At 40.0% G+C, this 15,081-nt stretch overlaps 1 protein-coding gene across 1 annotated transcript in view; it reads left to right on the top strand.

The window, feature by feature from the left end:
* Positions 1 to 12,262, top strand: part of TPH2 (tryptophan hydroxylase 2) — a 79,682-nt gene extending 67,420 nt beyond the window's left edge. Inside the window, exons 9-11 of the mRNA XM_077807738.1 lie at positions 806 to 901; positions 11,773 to 11,906; positions 11,999 to 12,262. Coding sequence (XP_077663864.1) covers positions 806 to 901; positions 11,773 to 11,906; positions 11,999 to 12,173 — 405 coding nt within the window. The 3' untranslated portion in view covers positions 12,174 to 12,262. The remainder of the gene's footprint in view (positions 1 to 805; positions 902 to 11,772; positions 11,907 to 11,998) is intronic.
* The last annotated feature ends 2,819 nt before the right edge of the window (positions 12,263 to 15,081 follow it).

Raw genomic sequence — 15,081 nt, 5'->3', positions numbered from 1 at the left:
CACAATTTCTCAGTAATTTTGTTCAGACAGTACGAACTGCCCTTCTAGTTTTATGGGTTGAACATAGACCTCAATGAACAATTGGAAAGGATTGGTCCATTGAGCTTACTGGAGTGGCTGCAATTGTCTAATTTAGAAAGCAAGTGACATTTTTCTTCACTTATGGCAAAGTTAGTAAAATCTTATGAGGGCTAAGGCCCCAGTTCAGGAAAGTTCTTAAGCACACATTCAGCTTTAATTCCATCAGTCAATGGGTCTTAAGCATTTACTTGCAATTAAGAATATGCTTAAATGGTGTCCTGAACTAGGACCTAGGGATGGGATTTTCAGAAGTATTTAGGTGCCTAAAGATGCAGAGGTGCCCACTGGGATTTTCAAAAGTGTCCAACCAGGTTAGGTGCCAAACTCCCATTGAAATCAGTAGGATTTAGGCACTTAAATACCTTTAAAAATCTAGGCCTAAATGTCTTTAGGATTTTTTTTTTAAAGAGACCACTCAGCACCAATCTGTATCTTTAGGCACCTAGATACCCTTTTAAAATCTGGCCCTTGGTGACTGGGAAACCAGAGAAAAAGCACAATCTTGCTGTTTTTTTCCCTGTGTGCGCTTTTTTTATACAGCTCTACTTTACTGCTAACATGACATTTAAAGTACGTAACAATAAGTGTCTTTGATCTCAACTTATTTAAAAAACATGAAAATCTGAGGAAATGGGGCTCTCAAGTGAAAATAGTACCAACTGGTGCTACTCAAGTGCTTGTCTACAGCTTCGCTACATATATCTGTATGTATCTATTTTCACAGTGCTATTTTTTTACTATCGAATTTGGCCTTTGCAAGCAAGAGGGACAGCTACGTGCTTACGGGGCAGGACTCCTGTCTTCTATTGGCGAATTAAAGGTATGTGAGTGAATGTACCCTGCAGGCTGAAATAAGTTTATTAGAATGATGGAAAATTATTAATGAAGTGTGAATATTTTTACTTTAAAAAAAAGTGGTCAGGTATTTTAGATTGAAGGTTTACTCCCAAAATTCAGCAGGAATTTGGCGTGTGAAACAAGTCTATAAGAACTGATGTGCTAAAACTGAAAAGTTGCAAAGCGCATTTTTGTTGTTGTGTGTTTGCTTGCTTTTAAAGATTTGGTAGCCAATGAGACATGAATTTACTGCTAGTGAAGACATTCATCCCTTTCTATTTACTGAGTAGGAGGTTTCTTATATCACAGCTTCTGGGACCCTTATGTAAAAAAAATTGTTTGCATAATATGGCAATATAAGGCCAAATCCTGCTTGCCTTATTTAAGTGAGTAATCCTGTGTACTGCAGTGGGATTACTCCTCTGAGTAAAGTGAGTAGTGTTCAGACCACAATCTAGAAATATTAAGGCCCTGATTTAGGAAAACATTTAAGTATGTGCTTATATCCCTCCTTGGTCAGGAAGCCATGTAAGCTTAACTGACCTTCCTGAATAGGGCCCCAATCCTTCAAAACCAAAGGTATTTAAATTTACATATTGTGAGTAGTTCCATTGAAGTCAATTGGACTGTAAATTTAAGCATGTGGGTTCAATAAGTATTCACAGGATCACAGCCAGAGCTGGTCTAAATTGTTGAAATAAAAAAACCCCAAACAGGACAAATTTACAAGGTATTTGCAACATTTTACTGTTTTTTCAACCAGCTCTAGTCAGGCACAGCCAAGCTTTTCTGTACTGGGGCCTACAAATGCTGTTAGTGCTTTTATTAATAACTCAGTCTCTCTACTTTGTCTATTCTGTGTATTTAAATGTCCTAGCTGGAACTAGTTAGGCTCATTACATCCCTTATGTGTCTAAGATTGTTAGAGCAGTAAAAAAAATATGACAAAAGGGATAAAGAAAAAATATATTGACACTTATTGTTCTGACTACAATACAGGATTTCAGTACAATGACAATTTTACTCCTCACGGTATCAGAATGGTAGTATTTTACAGGGTTAAGGCTCAATCCATTAAAGTGCTGAGCACTTTGTCTCCCATCCCTTTGGTCCAACACCTTTCGAGAATTGAGTCCTAAAAATCTACACAAGGTCCCATGGAAAAGCAGGCCCTTACTTTAAAACAACAATTAAGTAATTTCATTGTTGTCACTTATCACACTATTTACAAATAAACACATGTGCAAACATGTGAATAGTCAAGATCATAAACCTTATGCTGTCCATAAATGAACAGATTATTCTTATCAAGTATACTGAAATGCATATTTCATCAAAAACAGCCTTAACTCTGACCCCAGATAAGTATTATTTGTTCAGCAGTAATCTCAAAATATGAACTTTCAACCCTTTCCAAAGGTTGATGGAATAAATAATAATAAATAAACATAAATAACATCTATTGATCAGCTTCAAAGGTTAGACTGCATACCATAAATCAAATACTTTTCCTATTATGCTACGTATGCAACAATATATATATACCTCTAGCAATAACAGAGGGGGACTAATTTGCAGCATGAGTCAAGTAACCAGGATTTGGCCTCTGTAAGGTGACTTGATGGCACTCATTCAGAAGTCTCATTCCACAGAGCATGTAAACATGAATTATTGTACAATCAATACACTGCCTATTGTGTGCCTTATTATGCAGTGTTATCACTTCCAGCTGATTGGATCTATTCACTGCTCAACCCATCAGGCCCTCTTATTTCACCATGTATGTTGGTTTGGTTCCAGGGTTACATAGTTTAATGTTATGTCAGTGAACATTTTATTAACTTGATTTATTAATGAACATTGTATACGAGAAAAAATGGGGAACTTTTCTTTGAATAATTAAACTGTAAAAGTATTACATAAAATAAGTGCAGGAGAACAGCTCTGCAATGATACCTCTTATCCGAAAAGGATAAAAGGAAAATATTTTCAAAAGTGCCTGAGGGCCAGATTTGCAAACATATTTAGAATTATAGAATCCAAGAAATGTAGGGCTGGAAGGAACTTTGAGAAGTCATCAAGTCCAACCTCTTCACTGAATCAGGACTAAGTACTGTAAATGTAGACCATCCCTGACACCTCTAACGATGGGAATTTCACAGCATCCCTTGGAAGACTATTCCAGAGCTTAACTACCCTTATAAGGAAGGTTTCTAAATTTCTGGCTGCAAATTAAGCTCATTATTTCTCATCCTACCTTGAGCGGACAAGAAGAACAATAGCTCACTGTACTCTTTATAACACTCCTTCACATATTTGAAGACTTATCAGTCTTCTTTTCTCAAGATTAAACATGCCCAGTTATTTTTAACCTTTCTGTATAAATCAGATTGGCTAAACCTTCTATGAATTTTTGTTGCTGTCCTCTGGACTCTGTCAGATTTGTCCACATCTTTTCTTAGGTGTGATGCCCAGAATTGGACACAGTGTTCCAGCTGAGGCTTCACCCGTGCCAAGTAGAGTGGGCAATTGCCTCCCATGTCATATATATGGACATTCCTGTTAATACATCCCAGAATGATATTAGCCTGTTTTGCAGCTGTATCACATTGTTGACTCGTATGCAATTTGTGAACCACTACAACTCCCAGATCATTTTTAGCAGTTCTACCGACTAGTCAGTTATTGACAGTTTTGCTGTTGTGCATTTGATTTTTCTTTCCTAAATTAAGTACTTTGCACTTGTACTTATTGAATTACATCTTGTTGATTTCAAACTAATTCTTCAGTTGTCAACATCGTTTTGAGTTCTAATCCTGTCCTCCAAAGTGCTTTCAACCTCTCCCAGCTGGTGTCATCTGCAAATTTTATAAGCACTCTCCACTCCATTATCCAAGTCACTAATTAAAATATTGACTAGTATTGGCTGCAGGACTGAACCCTGCAGGACCCTACTAGATATGCCCTCCCACTTTGACAGCAAACCATTGATATCTACTCTTGGAGTATGGTCTTTCAACCAGTTTTGAACCCACTTTATAATAATTTCATCTGGACCACATTTCCCTAGTTTGCTTATGAGAATGTCATGTGTCAAAAGTCTTACTAAAATCAAGATATATCACATCTACTGCCTCCCCGAATCTTCTAGACTAGTGCCCCTTTCAAAGAAGAAAATTAAATTGGTTTGGCATTATTGACAAATCCGTGCTCACTATTCTTTCTATTATCGTCTAAGTGTTTACAAATTGATTTTATGTGTCTAAGATACAGATAGGCACCTAGTGGGATTTCTAGAAGTGCCTAAGTGAGTTAGGTATGTAAATCCCACTATCAATGGGAGTTAGGCACCTAACCTGCTTTCATGCTTTTGATACTCCCACTAGGTGCTTATCTGTATCTTTAGGCACCTAAATACCTTTGTAAATCTGGCCTATAGGCATGTTTGAAAATAGGTCTTAGTCACTTAAGTGTTTTTGAAAATTGTATCCACTACCTCATTCCCAGTTATATCACCAAATTGCTTCAGAGCTGACATCCCTCTCCGCTATGGCACACCGATATACAAATAAATCTAGATCTCAAGTATATTTCTGAATAGTAAATATACATATTTAATGGTCTTGTTTATAAATATTTAACAAGATAGAAAAGTGTCAGGCAACATGAACTGTTAAGAGTGAATTTGCTGGGTAATATTTTGGTATATATTCAAACTCAACCAAACCTCATTCTCTCTTTTTCTGCCTTACATGGCTCTTCTCTAGAAAATTGGCCAATGGCTTCAGCAGCAAGAAACTAAAAATCAGAGGAATGTACGTACAAAGCAGCTTTTTTCCCCCTGTGATGGGGTTAGGACTCACCACCACTGGCACCTCCCGCTGGTTGCTCCGGGAATTAGCTCTGTCCAGTCATGGAGCACCTTTTTCACATGGTGCCTTGCCCTTCATCTGCTCTGCTGCTTCAGGGACCCTCATTGCTCCCCACTCAGCAGCATCCTCTTCAGGATACTGCCCTCCAGCAGTGCCCACTGCTCCAATCTCACCCCCTTCCAGGGGTTTGGTGTTACCAGCAGACCACAATCTGCACCTATTGTAGTGGCCAGCTGCAGCCTCTAAGTCTAGCCCCTTATCACAGGAACCAGCCACAGCCTGGATCAGGCCACGCTCCCTTTCTGCCAGGTGTAGCACAAGGAGAAGCGGGGGACAGACCCAGGCCCACCTGCTACTCTGGGTCCCAACCCAGAGACCCTCTAGCAGCAGCCTCTCTGCCATCCTTCTCTCCCCTTGCCCTGCTATTGTCCCTGGGCCACTTCCCCTTCGGCCCTACACCCCTGCCTGGCTTAGGCCAGCAGCCTGGGGTTTTTGTTGTTCAGAGCTCCCCAGCACTGCTCTGTCCAAGGTACTACCATTCAGCCCAGTAGCCAGTCCTCCTGCCTTGACCATCAGGGGGAGACTACCCTACTCCCTTCCTGGGCAGCCTTTATATATGGCTGAGTCTGGCTCTGATTGGCTGTCTCTAACTCAGCCTCTGATTGGCTCCCTAGCAGGCCTTCTCTGATTGGCCACCCACCTGCACCACCTCCCTAGCCTGCTGAAGCCCCATCTAGGATAGGAGTGGGCAGCCACCCCACTACACCCCCCAAAGATTTTTTTTCAATATTTAGAACTAGTCTGAATATAAGACACAACAAATTGCAGAAGAAAAATGTGTGCTACATGGGAAAAAATGCATTAAGCAGAAAATACAGAAAGCTTGCACACGCAGACACACACAAAGGAGAAAGAAAGGATTAAAAGCTAAAACCAGTGTGGGAAAGGAACCAAAAGAGTGAGCTGTTATAAAATGTTCAGCCCTAATAAAGTCAGGTTAACTCTGGATAAGGCTATTACACAATATACATTTGTGGTTCAGAAGTCAGACTGAATACACAATTCAGTAAACACGCTATTTCTACGAAGTAGTTATGATTCTAAAAAAGGCAGATCAAATGTGTTTAAAAATACGTTGTCCATGAATTTCATAATGTATTCTTGAGCCCTTTCATTAAGGGTCTGAATCAAAGAACTCTGCTGTCAGTGGAAGTCTTCCCACTGACTTCATTGGGCTGTACACCTGGTCTACTGTGCCACATTGCTGTGTTTAATGAAGAAGCAGAGTTCCAGTCCTGTAGAATTATACCTTTTTCAGTCAAAGATGCTCACAATAAAACATCTGATTATGAATAGATAAAACTAGTATGTCCCTGATTATATCCTAAAAACTAAGAGCAGTGGATTCAACAACACCACTTTTTTTTTGTTGAGTGTGGAGACAATGGCTATAACAACACCTGGATGCCCAGTACACATTTTACTACCTCTTACCACTAGAGTGTTTTTCTATTTGTCTGAACAATATATAAAATTCCATTGGTATCATAAAAAAGTTCTGGGAACATCAGCACACAATCTGGAAATAGCCCATTTGCAGATCAGCAGAAAAACATTTAGGAGCATGTTTTTCCTGGATACTCTCGTGTTCTCCCACAGAATAACAAGACAATAAAACCAATACAGGGATGCGGATAATTTCTTCTCACCCAAGGGTTTAATTCTGGCCTACAGACAGTACAGCATTTATAACCCATCTCAAGTTTCTCCTCTTGCTATTGGAAGGTTTTTTGGCGGTATTTTTGTAAACCTTAATAAGTGTGTGTTACATAATTACAACCCAGTCTTTACACTCAAATGAGCAAGCACACAACAAAACTCTCTTTTCATATGGCATTGATAGGTTGTCTCTCCCTGCCTTTGCTAGCAGAGCTGGAAATGCTGTGGAGGTATTATGCTTGTTTCCAGCAAAAAGGAGCATATCCTATCACTCTTGAGCAGTCCCATTGTCAAATACTGCTACCTTTCATAGGTATCAGCAAGGATTGAACTTGGAACCCGTTGCTCCATAAAATACCAACTCTCCCAGCTTGAGCTAATGGAAAATCCCCATTGACTGTACTAGAGCAACAGTTTATTTCCTGTGTGAATAAGCCTCTAGAGGTGGCCTCTACCACAAGCCCTTGAGATGGCATGACATTTCATTCAACTGCAGGCTGTGGTATAGATACACATTAGCAATTACATTCCATAAAGACAGATAAAGGAAGAGGATGGGGGTAGGCAAATATTTACTAGATACTTCCACATCTTGGTTGACTGAAAACATATGGGCAAACAACATATCCAAAGCAAATGGTGGGTAGCCAATATAACTGCACATGTTGTGAGGTTTTTTTTACTGCTTACAACATTACATAAATAGCTAACGTCCCTAAAGAAACCAGGATGTGACATTCTGATTACACCTCCATATAAAATGGTCCGGACCCACCAATTTAATAGTTTTTCTGCTTTGAGATTCTGCACTCCCTACTGAGCACATCCCTGTGCACTCCCTACTGAGCATTAGCTGAGCGCATGAGCATACAGAACATTCCCTACAGAGCAAGCAGACTTTGACATTCACAGCACTAGGGTCCACCTGAAAAATTAACCAGATGTCCTACAACCTTTCTGATGTTCTTGTTGTCCCACTTTGCTTTAAGACAGCATAGGGAGGGACCCAGGAGGTCTGGCTAAGAGCTCTCTGTCAAGTCCTGTGTCAAGGTTTCTTCCCCACTCTGACCTCTAGGGTACAGATGTGGGGACCCGTATGAAAGACCCTCTAAGCTTATTCTTACCAGCTTCGGTTAGAACTTTCCCAAGGTACAAACTTTGCCATGTCCTTGAACCGTATGCTGCCACCACCAAGCGTTTTAAACAAAGAACAGGGAAAGAGCCCACTTGGAGACGTCTTCCCCCAAAATATCCCCCCAAGCCTTACACCCCCTTTCCTGGGGAAGGCTTGATAAGAATCCTCACCAATTTGTACAGGTGAACACAGACCCAAAGACTTGGATCTTAAGAACAATGAAAAATCAATCAGGTTCTTAAAAGAAGAATTTTAATTAAAGAAAAGCTAAAAGAATCACCTCTGAAAATCAGGATGGTTAATACCTTACAGGGTAATCAGATTCAAAACATAGAGAATCCCTCTAGGCAAAACTTTACAAAAAGACACAAAACCAGTATCATAAATATAAAGGGAAGGGTAAACACCTTTAAAATCCCTCCTGGCCAGAGGAAAAACCCTTTCACCTGTAAAGGGTTAAGAAGCTAGGGTAACCTTGCTGGCACCTGACCAAAATGACCAATGAGGAGACAAGATACTTTCAAAAGCTGGGGGAAGGGAGAAACAAAGTCTCACTCTCTGTTTGTGTGATGCTTTTGCCGGGGACAGAACAGCAATGGAGTCTTAGAACTTAGTAAGTGATCTAGCTAGATATGCGTTAGATTCTGATTTCTTTAAATGGCTGAGAAAATAAGCTGTGCTGAATGGAATGGATAGTCCTCTTTTTGTGTCTTTTTGTAACTTAAGGTTTTGCCTAGTGGGATTCTCTATGTTTTGAATCTAATTACCCTGAAAGGTATTTACCATCCTGATTTTACAGAGGTGATTCTTTTTACTTCTATTAAAATTCTTCTTTTAAGAAACTGAATGCTTTTTCATTGTTCTTAAGATACAAGGGTTTAGGTCTGTGGTCACCTATGCAAATTGGTGAGGATTTTTATCAAACCTTACCCAGGAAAGGGGGGGTAACGTTTGGGAGGATTTGGGGGGAGGGGCAGACGTTTCCAAATGGACTCTTTCCTAATAATAATACCGGTTAGACATTTGGTGGTGGCAGCGAAAGTCCAAGGGCAAAAGGTAAAATAGTTTGTACCTTGGGGAAGTTTTAACCTAAGCTGGTAAAAGTAAGCTTAGGAGGTTTTCATGCAGGTCCCCACATCTGTACCCTAGAGTTCAGAGTGGGTGAGGAACCTTGACAACCAGGAATATACATTCCATCCAGCACAGCTTATTTTACCAGCCAGTAAACAAAAGGAAATCTAATGCATTTCTAGCTAGATTACTTACTAACTTAACAGAAGTTCTGAGGCTGCCTTCTTGATCTGTTCCCAGCAAAAGCATCACACAGACAGAAGAACCCTTTGTTCCTCCCCCCCCCCGATTTGAAAGTATCTTGTCCTCTCATTGGTCATTTGGGTCAGGTGCCAGCTAGACTACCTTAGCTTCTTAACCCTTTACAGGTGAAAGGGTTTTGCCTCTGGCCAGGAGGGATTTTATAGCACTGTATACAGAAAGGTGGTTACCCTTCCCTTTATATTTATGACACCCTGACACTACCAGTTTCAGAATTTGCATACTCCATTGTTCACAGTGCATTTTATGGGTACGTTGCTTCAGAATTAAAAAATGTAGGGCCAAATCCACAAAAGGACTTTGGTGGCTAACTGCCACTTTAGGTGCCCAACTCCAACATTTAGGAACCACTGAGATCCTCAAACCCCTAATTCAGCTGCTGCCTAACCCTACAAGCACCTAAAGTCCCTTTATGATTATATTGCCACTGTAAAATTACCCTAAGCACCCATATTTGGTATGCACACAGCTGCCTCAGTCTTGACCTTGCCCAGGAGCTCAGTGCCTTTGACACATCTAAACCCCAAATTAGGTGTTGTCCCACCTATATTGCCTATCAGACCCAATGTAGTAGGTGAGCTCAGAGCATGCCTAACTCCACACAAAACGTCTGGGAAGAGAAGGAAAAGAAGAAAGCAGCCTCCTTCATAACAATTATCCCAGTGGTTAGAGCACTCAGCTGGGACATGGGAGACCCCATTTCAATTTCCCCATCTGCCTGGTAAGGAGAAGGGATTTGAACATGGGTTTCCTCTCTCTCAGGTAAGTGCCCTAACTATTGGACTAGAGAGTCATTCTCACTTGCTCTTTGGCCCAATGAATACAGAAATACAGAGTGGCTCAGCTTCACCAGGAAAGACCGAGAAAGACCCACACCAGAATCTCCCAGTGCTTAAGACACTCACCTGCAAGTGGGCGACTCATCTACAAATCCCAGCTCCCCATCCCCTGAACCTGGGCCACCTGCATCCTGGGTGAGTGCCTTAACTATGGGGCTATAGGCTGCCACTGCCATTGTGCATGTCGTTAGGCATGTCCCACTACAGAAAAATGGCTTATGTGCCCGGTTCCAGGAGAGAGTTCACAGCTGTGAGACCCAGCTGGAAACAGGTGCCTCCATCAAACCTGAATTTAGGCACCAAACTCCCTGAGAGGGGCAGGGCTTAAGACCCACCCCTTTCCTTGGCATCTACATCCGCTATTGGCTAGCTTAGGCAGCTCCCCACCTAGTGGGCTGGCTTTTGTGGATTCTATTCTTAGGCACCTCTCTCTCCTCATGGCTTGTATAAGAAGTCTAGGCACCTAATTAATGGGTTGTGGATTCCATTGGTTGGCAAAGTACCTAAAAGTTAGGCACTGCAACACTGAGCATTGCAATGTCTAAAGTCCCTTTATGGATTTAGCCCTTAGACAATTGTGGCACCAAAGGTCTCAAAGGAAAATATGACAAACCGGCTGGTACAATTGCTAATGCCCCTTTAAAGGTAGAGAGTATCCAATGGGATCTGCAAGGGAGGCATGGCTTGCCAGGTGCAGGAAGGGTTCAGACTATTCAAGGAACGTAAAGTGGTATTGGAATGCAATTTTCGTTTAAAATGGGTGCTGGCTAAGGCAGAGCAGTTGGGTCAACACGGTTCTTTTTATCGGTTTATGTTGTATTGTAAATGTACATGCACGTGTTCTACCTGAATAATTGAATTAGCACGTGCTTGGTGTTGTGCTACTCTGAAGAGTCTGTTTAAAAAAAAGAGGAGCCTTTGTACTCAGCAGTCCTGTTCCCTGTGTGTAATTTATCTGTCTAAGGTTTATGTAGAGAACCTTTCAATGCAGATAGATAGATCAAGGACTTGCACTACTGAAAACAAATGCACTTGCCTTCAGTTCTGGTACCTCAATGCAGAGCACCAAGAATAAATATAAATATACTTGTCCTTAGTCCTCTAAGGTATAAGACAGATACAGGAGCTAGTAGAGGTATTGTAAATAAAAAGTGAAGGAGTGGAAGGTGAGCTGCCTCAAAATTTTGCAATAGCTAGTTCTCAGCATTAAAATCCAGAGTCTTTGTTCCTAGTGGCAACGTGCAAATCATGTGAGGAGGAACACAGCTCTAATAGCTATTCTCCAAGTAATCACACTTGTTTTCCTTGTCTTTCTAATGTCTGTTTGGTACATAAATATGCCTGTTTCTTCTTGTTTCCATGCAATATTTATTTGGTGCATTATTGCTCAAGTGTACTTGGTAGAAAGGTAATGTATTTCATCAGTACCCACTAAGTGAACATTATGTAATGGTCTTCAGATATATAGCTCCAGTCTTAAACTCACTGTAACGCAAATGGCATGCACATACAGCCTGAAAATGGATGGCACAGATTATCTGAATGATCTAGTCAGACTCTGTTTACCTGCAGAGGTAATTATAAATTCTGCCATTTAAGAGAGATTTTTGGGATACAGATGTGTGTAGTTGTATTCCAGAAAAATAACCTATACATATTTTTTTACTTTCTCCTCTTCCAGCTGAAGATTGTAGTTTCTATACCTATGGGGTAGATACGTATCTGAACTGCCCTTGATTATTTAAAGTAATAACTTTGGGTGGAAAAAAAGACTAGCTAATAGATTGAATTATTCTGGTCACGATGAAAGATCCATTGTGTGTAAAACATGAGACTAGCTATTGACTGGGAGTGTACAATAACAGTGATATAAAAGCTGGGTGTATACAGAAAACACTGCGTAGGCATTCAGGAGCCTCATAACACAGTTTAACAAATTGTGTGGTGTATTTTGCAGCATGCTTTGTCTGACAAGGCCAGTGTGAGAACATTTGATCCAAAGACAACTTGCTTGCAAGAATGCCTTATCACCACTTTTCAGGAAGCTTACTTTGTCTCAGAAAGTTTTGAAGAAGCCAAAGAAAAGATGAGGTAAATTATTTCCCTTGACTCTTAAAAATGAAATCTTATTTTCCCTTCTCTGGATGTGGCAGAAATAGGTGCTAATTTTCTTTTTCTTTCAGGGACTTTGCAAAATCAATCAACCGTCCCTTTTCAGTGTATTTCAACCCATACACGCAAAGCATTGAAATTCTGAAAGACACCAGAAGTATAGAAAACGTTGTCCAGGACCTCCGGAGTGATCTGAACATGGTGTGTGATGCTTTAAGCAAAATGAACAGATATTTGGGCATTTGATGTCTGTGGCACTGTAGCTTTTCTATCCACTGCTGCTTCTATGGCTATGCTCGCAACATCACGTGCTCCAGTTTTAGAACCATCCATCTTCCCTCTGCAGCTTGATCAGTGACTTGCATCGTTGTGTATCTCTAATTGTAACTTGCAGACGAAACGAGGCGATGCTAACTTGCAAACTCAACAAGAAATGTGGTGGCGTATAACCAGCAATTCCATAAGAGAATGTCATGTACAAATACACTATTAAAAGCTTACCTGGCAATGATTTTGTTTACTTAAAGAATCTGTTCACTTAAAAGCAACATATAAAAAACGGCTCGTGATTTCATTAGGATTCTAAACATACCGGTTAGTTCTTTGCAACCTCTTGTCCCTGTGAGACTCTGAAAAAACATTTGCCAGGTTTTCTTTTTCCCTTGTATGGATCCATATTTCTCTCTCTATTGTTGAGGACAAATTTTCCTTTTATGCCTCTGTAGTTGAGAGTCTCCTGTGACTGAATAATAGAATTTATATAATACTGAGAAGGGAGGGAAGGACATATATTGTTATTAAAAGGGCTTTTGAGTTGTAAACTGTAAGACACTTAATGGAAAAATATTTCAAATTAGCTGAATAATTGCAAACAATTTACAATTTTTGACAATTCAAATAGGAGAATATTTTTACTTAACACTGCTGCTACTTGTGGATGCTACAGAAATACTCACTGATCTGTGACATAATTCCAAAAATCCTTCCCTTGAAAAGTGGAAATAATAGTGAGGATCCTGATATCACTCCGTGTAGTTGGGTGTCGATGTAAAACCTTCTATGATTATTATGTGCCTTCCGCATTCCCCTATTCAGAAATATTTTCAGAGGGATTTCATATTTCTATGATTCTGTGTTATCAAGTGGCACTCATTTTATGTTGAAATTACTAGCAACATTTAGAGCATCTGCAAAGCTATTTTAGACACGTATTGAAACCACTCTCTCAGCTGAAATATCTATGCAGATGCTCTAAACGTTGCTAGCAATTTCAACATAAAATGAGTGCCACTTGATAACACAGAATCATAGAAATGTAGGGCTGGAAGGTCATCAAGTCCAGCCCCCTGTGCTGAGGCAGGACGAAATATACCTAGACCAGGTGTTTCTCTAACCTGTTCTTAAAAACCTCAATGATGGAGATTCCACAGCGTCCCTTGGAAGACTATTCCAATTCTTAACTAGCCTTATAATGAGAACGTTTTCCTAATAGCTAGCTTAAATCTCCCTTGCTGCAGGTTAAGCCAAGTATTACTTCTCCTACCGTCAGTGGAAATTGATAATTGTTCTCTTTATAACAGCCCTTAACATATTTGAAGATTCCGATTCCCACCTCAGTCGTCTTTTCTCAAGACGAAACATACCAATTTTTTTTTAACCTTTCCTCAGAAATCAGGTTTTCTAAACACATTATCATTTTTGTTGCTCTCCTTTGGATTTTCTGCAGTTTATCCCCATCCTTCTTAAAACACTGCACCCAAAACTTGTCACAATACTCTAACTGAGGCCTCATCAGTGTAGAGTAGAGCGGGACAATTACCTCCTGTGTCTTACATACCACAGAATACTGGCTTTTTTGCAACTGCATCCCATTGTTAGCTTTTATTCAGTTTGTGGCTCACTACAACTCCAGATCCTTTTCAGGAGTTGTGATGATGGTGTCTGGAGGGGCTACACTGAGAATGCTTATTCAGGGCAAACTGCAAAGAATAAGGTAAACAATCCCCAAAACTGGTGGTTTATTCTATAATTAGATTTCACCAAGACAGTAACCACACAGCTTCTGTAATCCCTTACTTGTTACCAAGAAGCCAAAATACAGTCCTCTTCAAGCAATCCAGCCTTTGGCTCCCACCCAAACAGCCAAGTGTAATATAGTCAGGTTACTAACAACCTTATTCACCATATATAAAGTTCTACCAATCCCAAGAGACCAGACACATTGCCACCAGGTCAATGAATATTTCATATCTCACCCAAATATATGCTTAGAGCCAATCCTTATTAATTAAATCTAAGATTTATTAATAAAAAGAAAATAGAGTTGCTATGGTTAAAAGATCAATATACATACAGTCCTTAGGTCAGTTTCATAGCAGAGATGGTGATGCTGCTGATTTGTGAAAATCCTTCTGGAATAGATTTAAAAGATTATAGTCCAATAAGCAGTCCATGTGCTGTGTTTGTTCAAATTCTTCCATGAGAATTACTGATTTAATCCTGAGTAGACCTGGAGACTTCAGTCTTGTGTGCTTAGACTTTCCCTGTCAAAGACTAAGCAGAACTGAGATAGAAAGGATCCGGCCCGAAACTTTCCATATAGCTGAAGTTCAGCAGATAAGTCTCTTGACAGCAAATGATCACAGCAGGTCTTCCTTGGATGAAAAATAGGTAATGTACATTGTTGCTTTGAAGCTAATGTCTGTTTCCTAGGCATACATCAGTAACTAGTTGTATTCATTAGCATAAGGCAATTAGCCATTCAAACAGTTCACAGGTAGTTTTACCAGGTGGAATTACAAATGTCAAAGAGAAATTAAGACCATATTATTATTACACTATAAGTCCCTTCTAAATGATAATATCCCCTTTTGACCTCTGAATCAATAGAATACCTAATGAATCATTAAAGATAGGAACAGAATTTTAGCATCTACAAGCTGATTAGATCACATTGTTAAATTAGATCACATTAGATTAGATCACATTCAGCCTGCTGGTTGGTTGCTTAACCCTCGCTGGCTCAGTGTCACAGGAGTATTTACTGCCTAGCCAAGTTATTTCCTATTTTGTGTTTGTGCATTTGATTTTCCCTTCCTCAGTGTAGTACTTTGCACTTGTTTTTACTGAATTTCATCTTGATTTTATAGACCAA

This window comes from Eretmochelys imbricata, chromosome 1 (genome assembly GCF_965152235.1).
Source record: "Eretmochelys imbricata isolate rEreImb1 chromosome 1, rEreImb1.hap1, whole genome shotgun sequence".
NCBI classification, from domain to species: Eukaryota; Metazoa; Chordata; order Testudines; family Cheloniidae; genus Eretmochelys; species Eretmochelys imbricata.
Note: the sequence above shows the minus strand (reverse complement) of the source record. Positions and strands in the feature narration are given on the sequence as shown.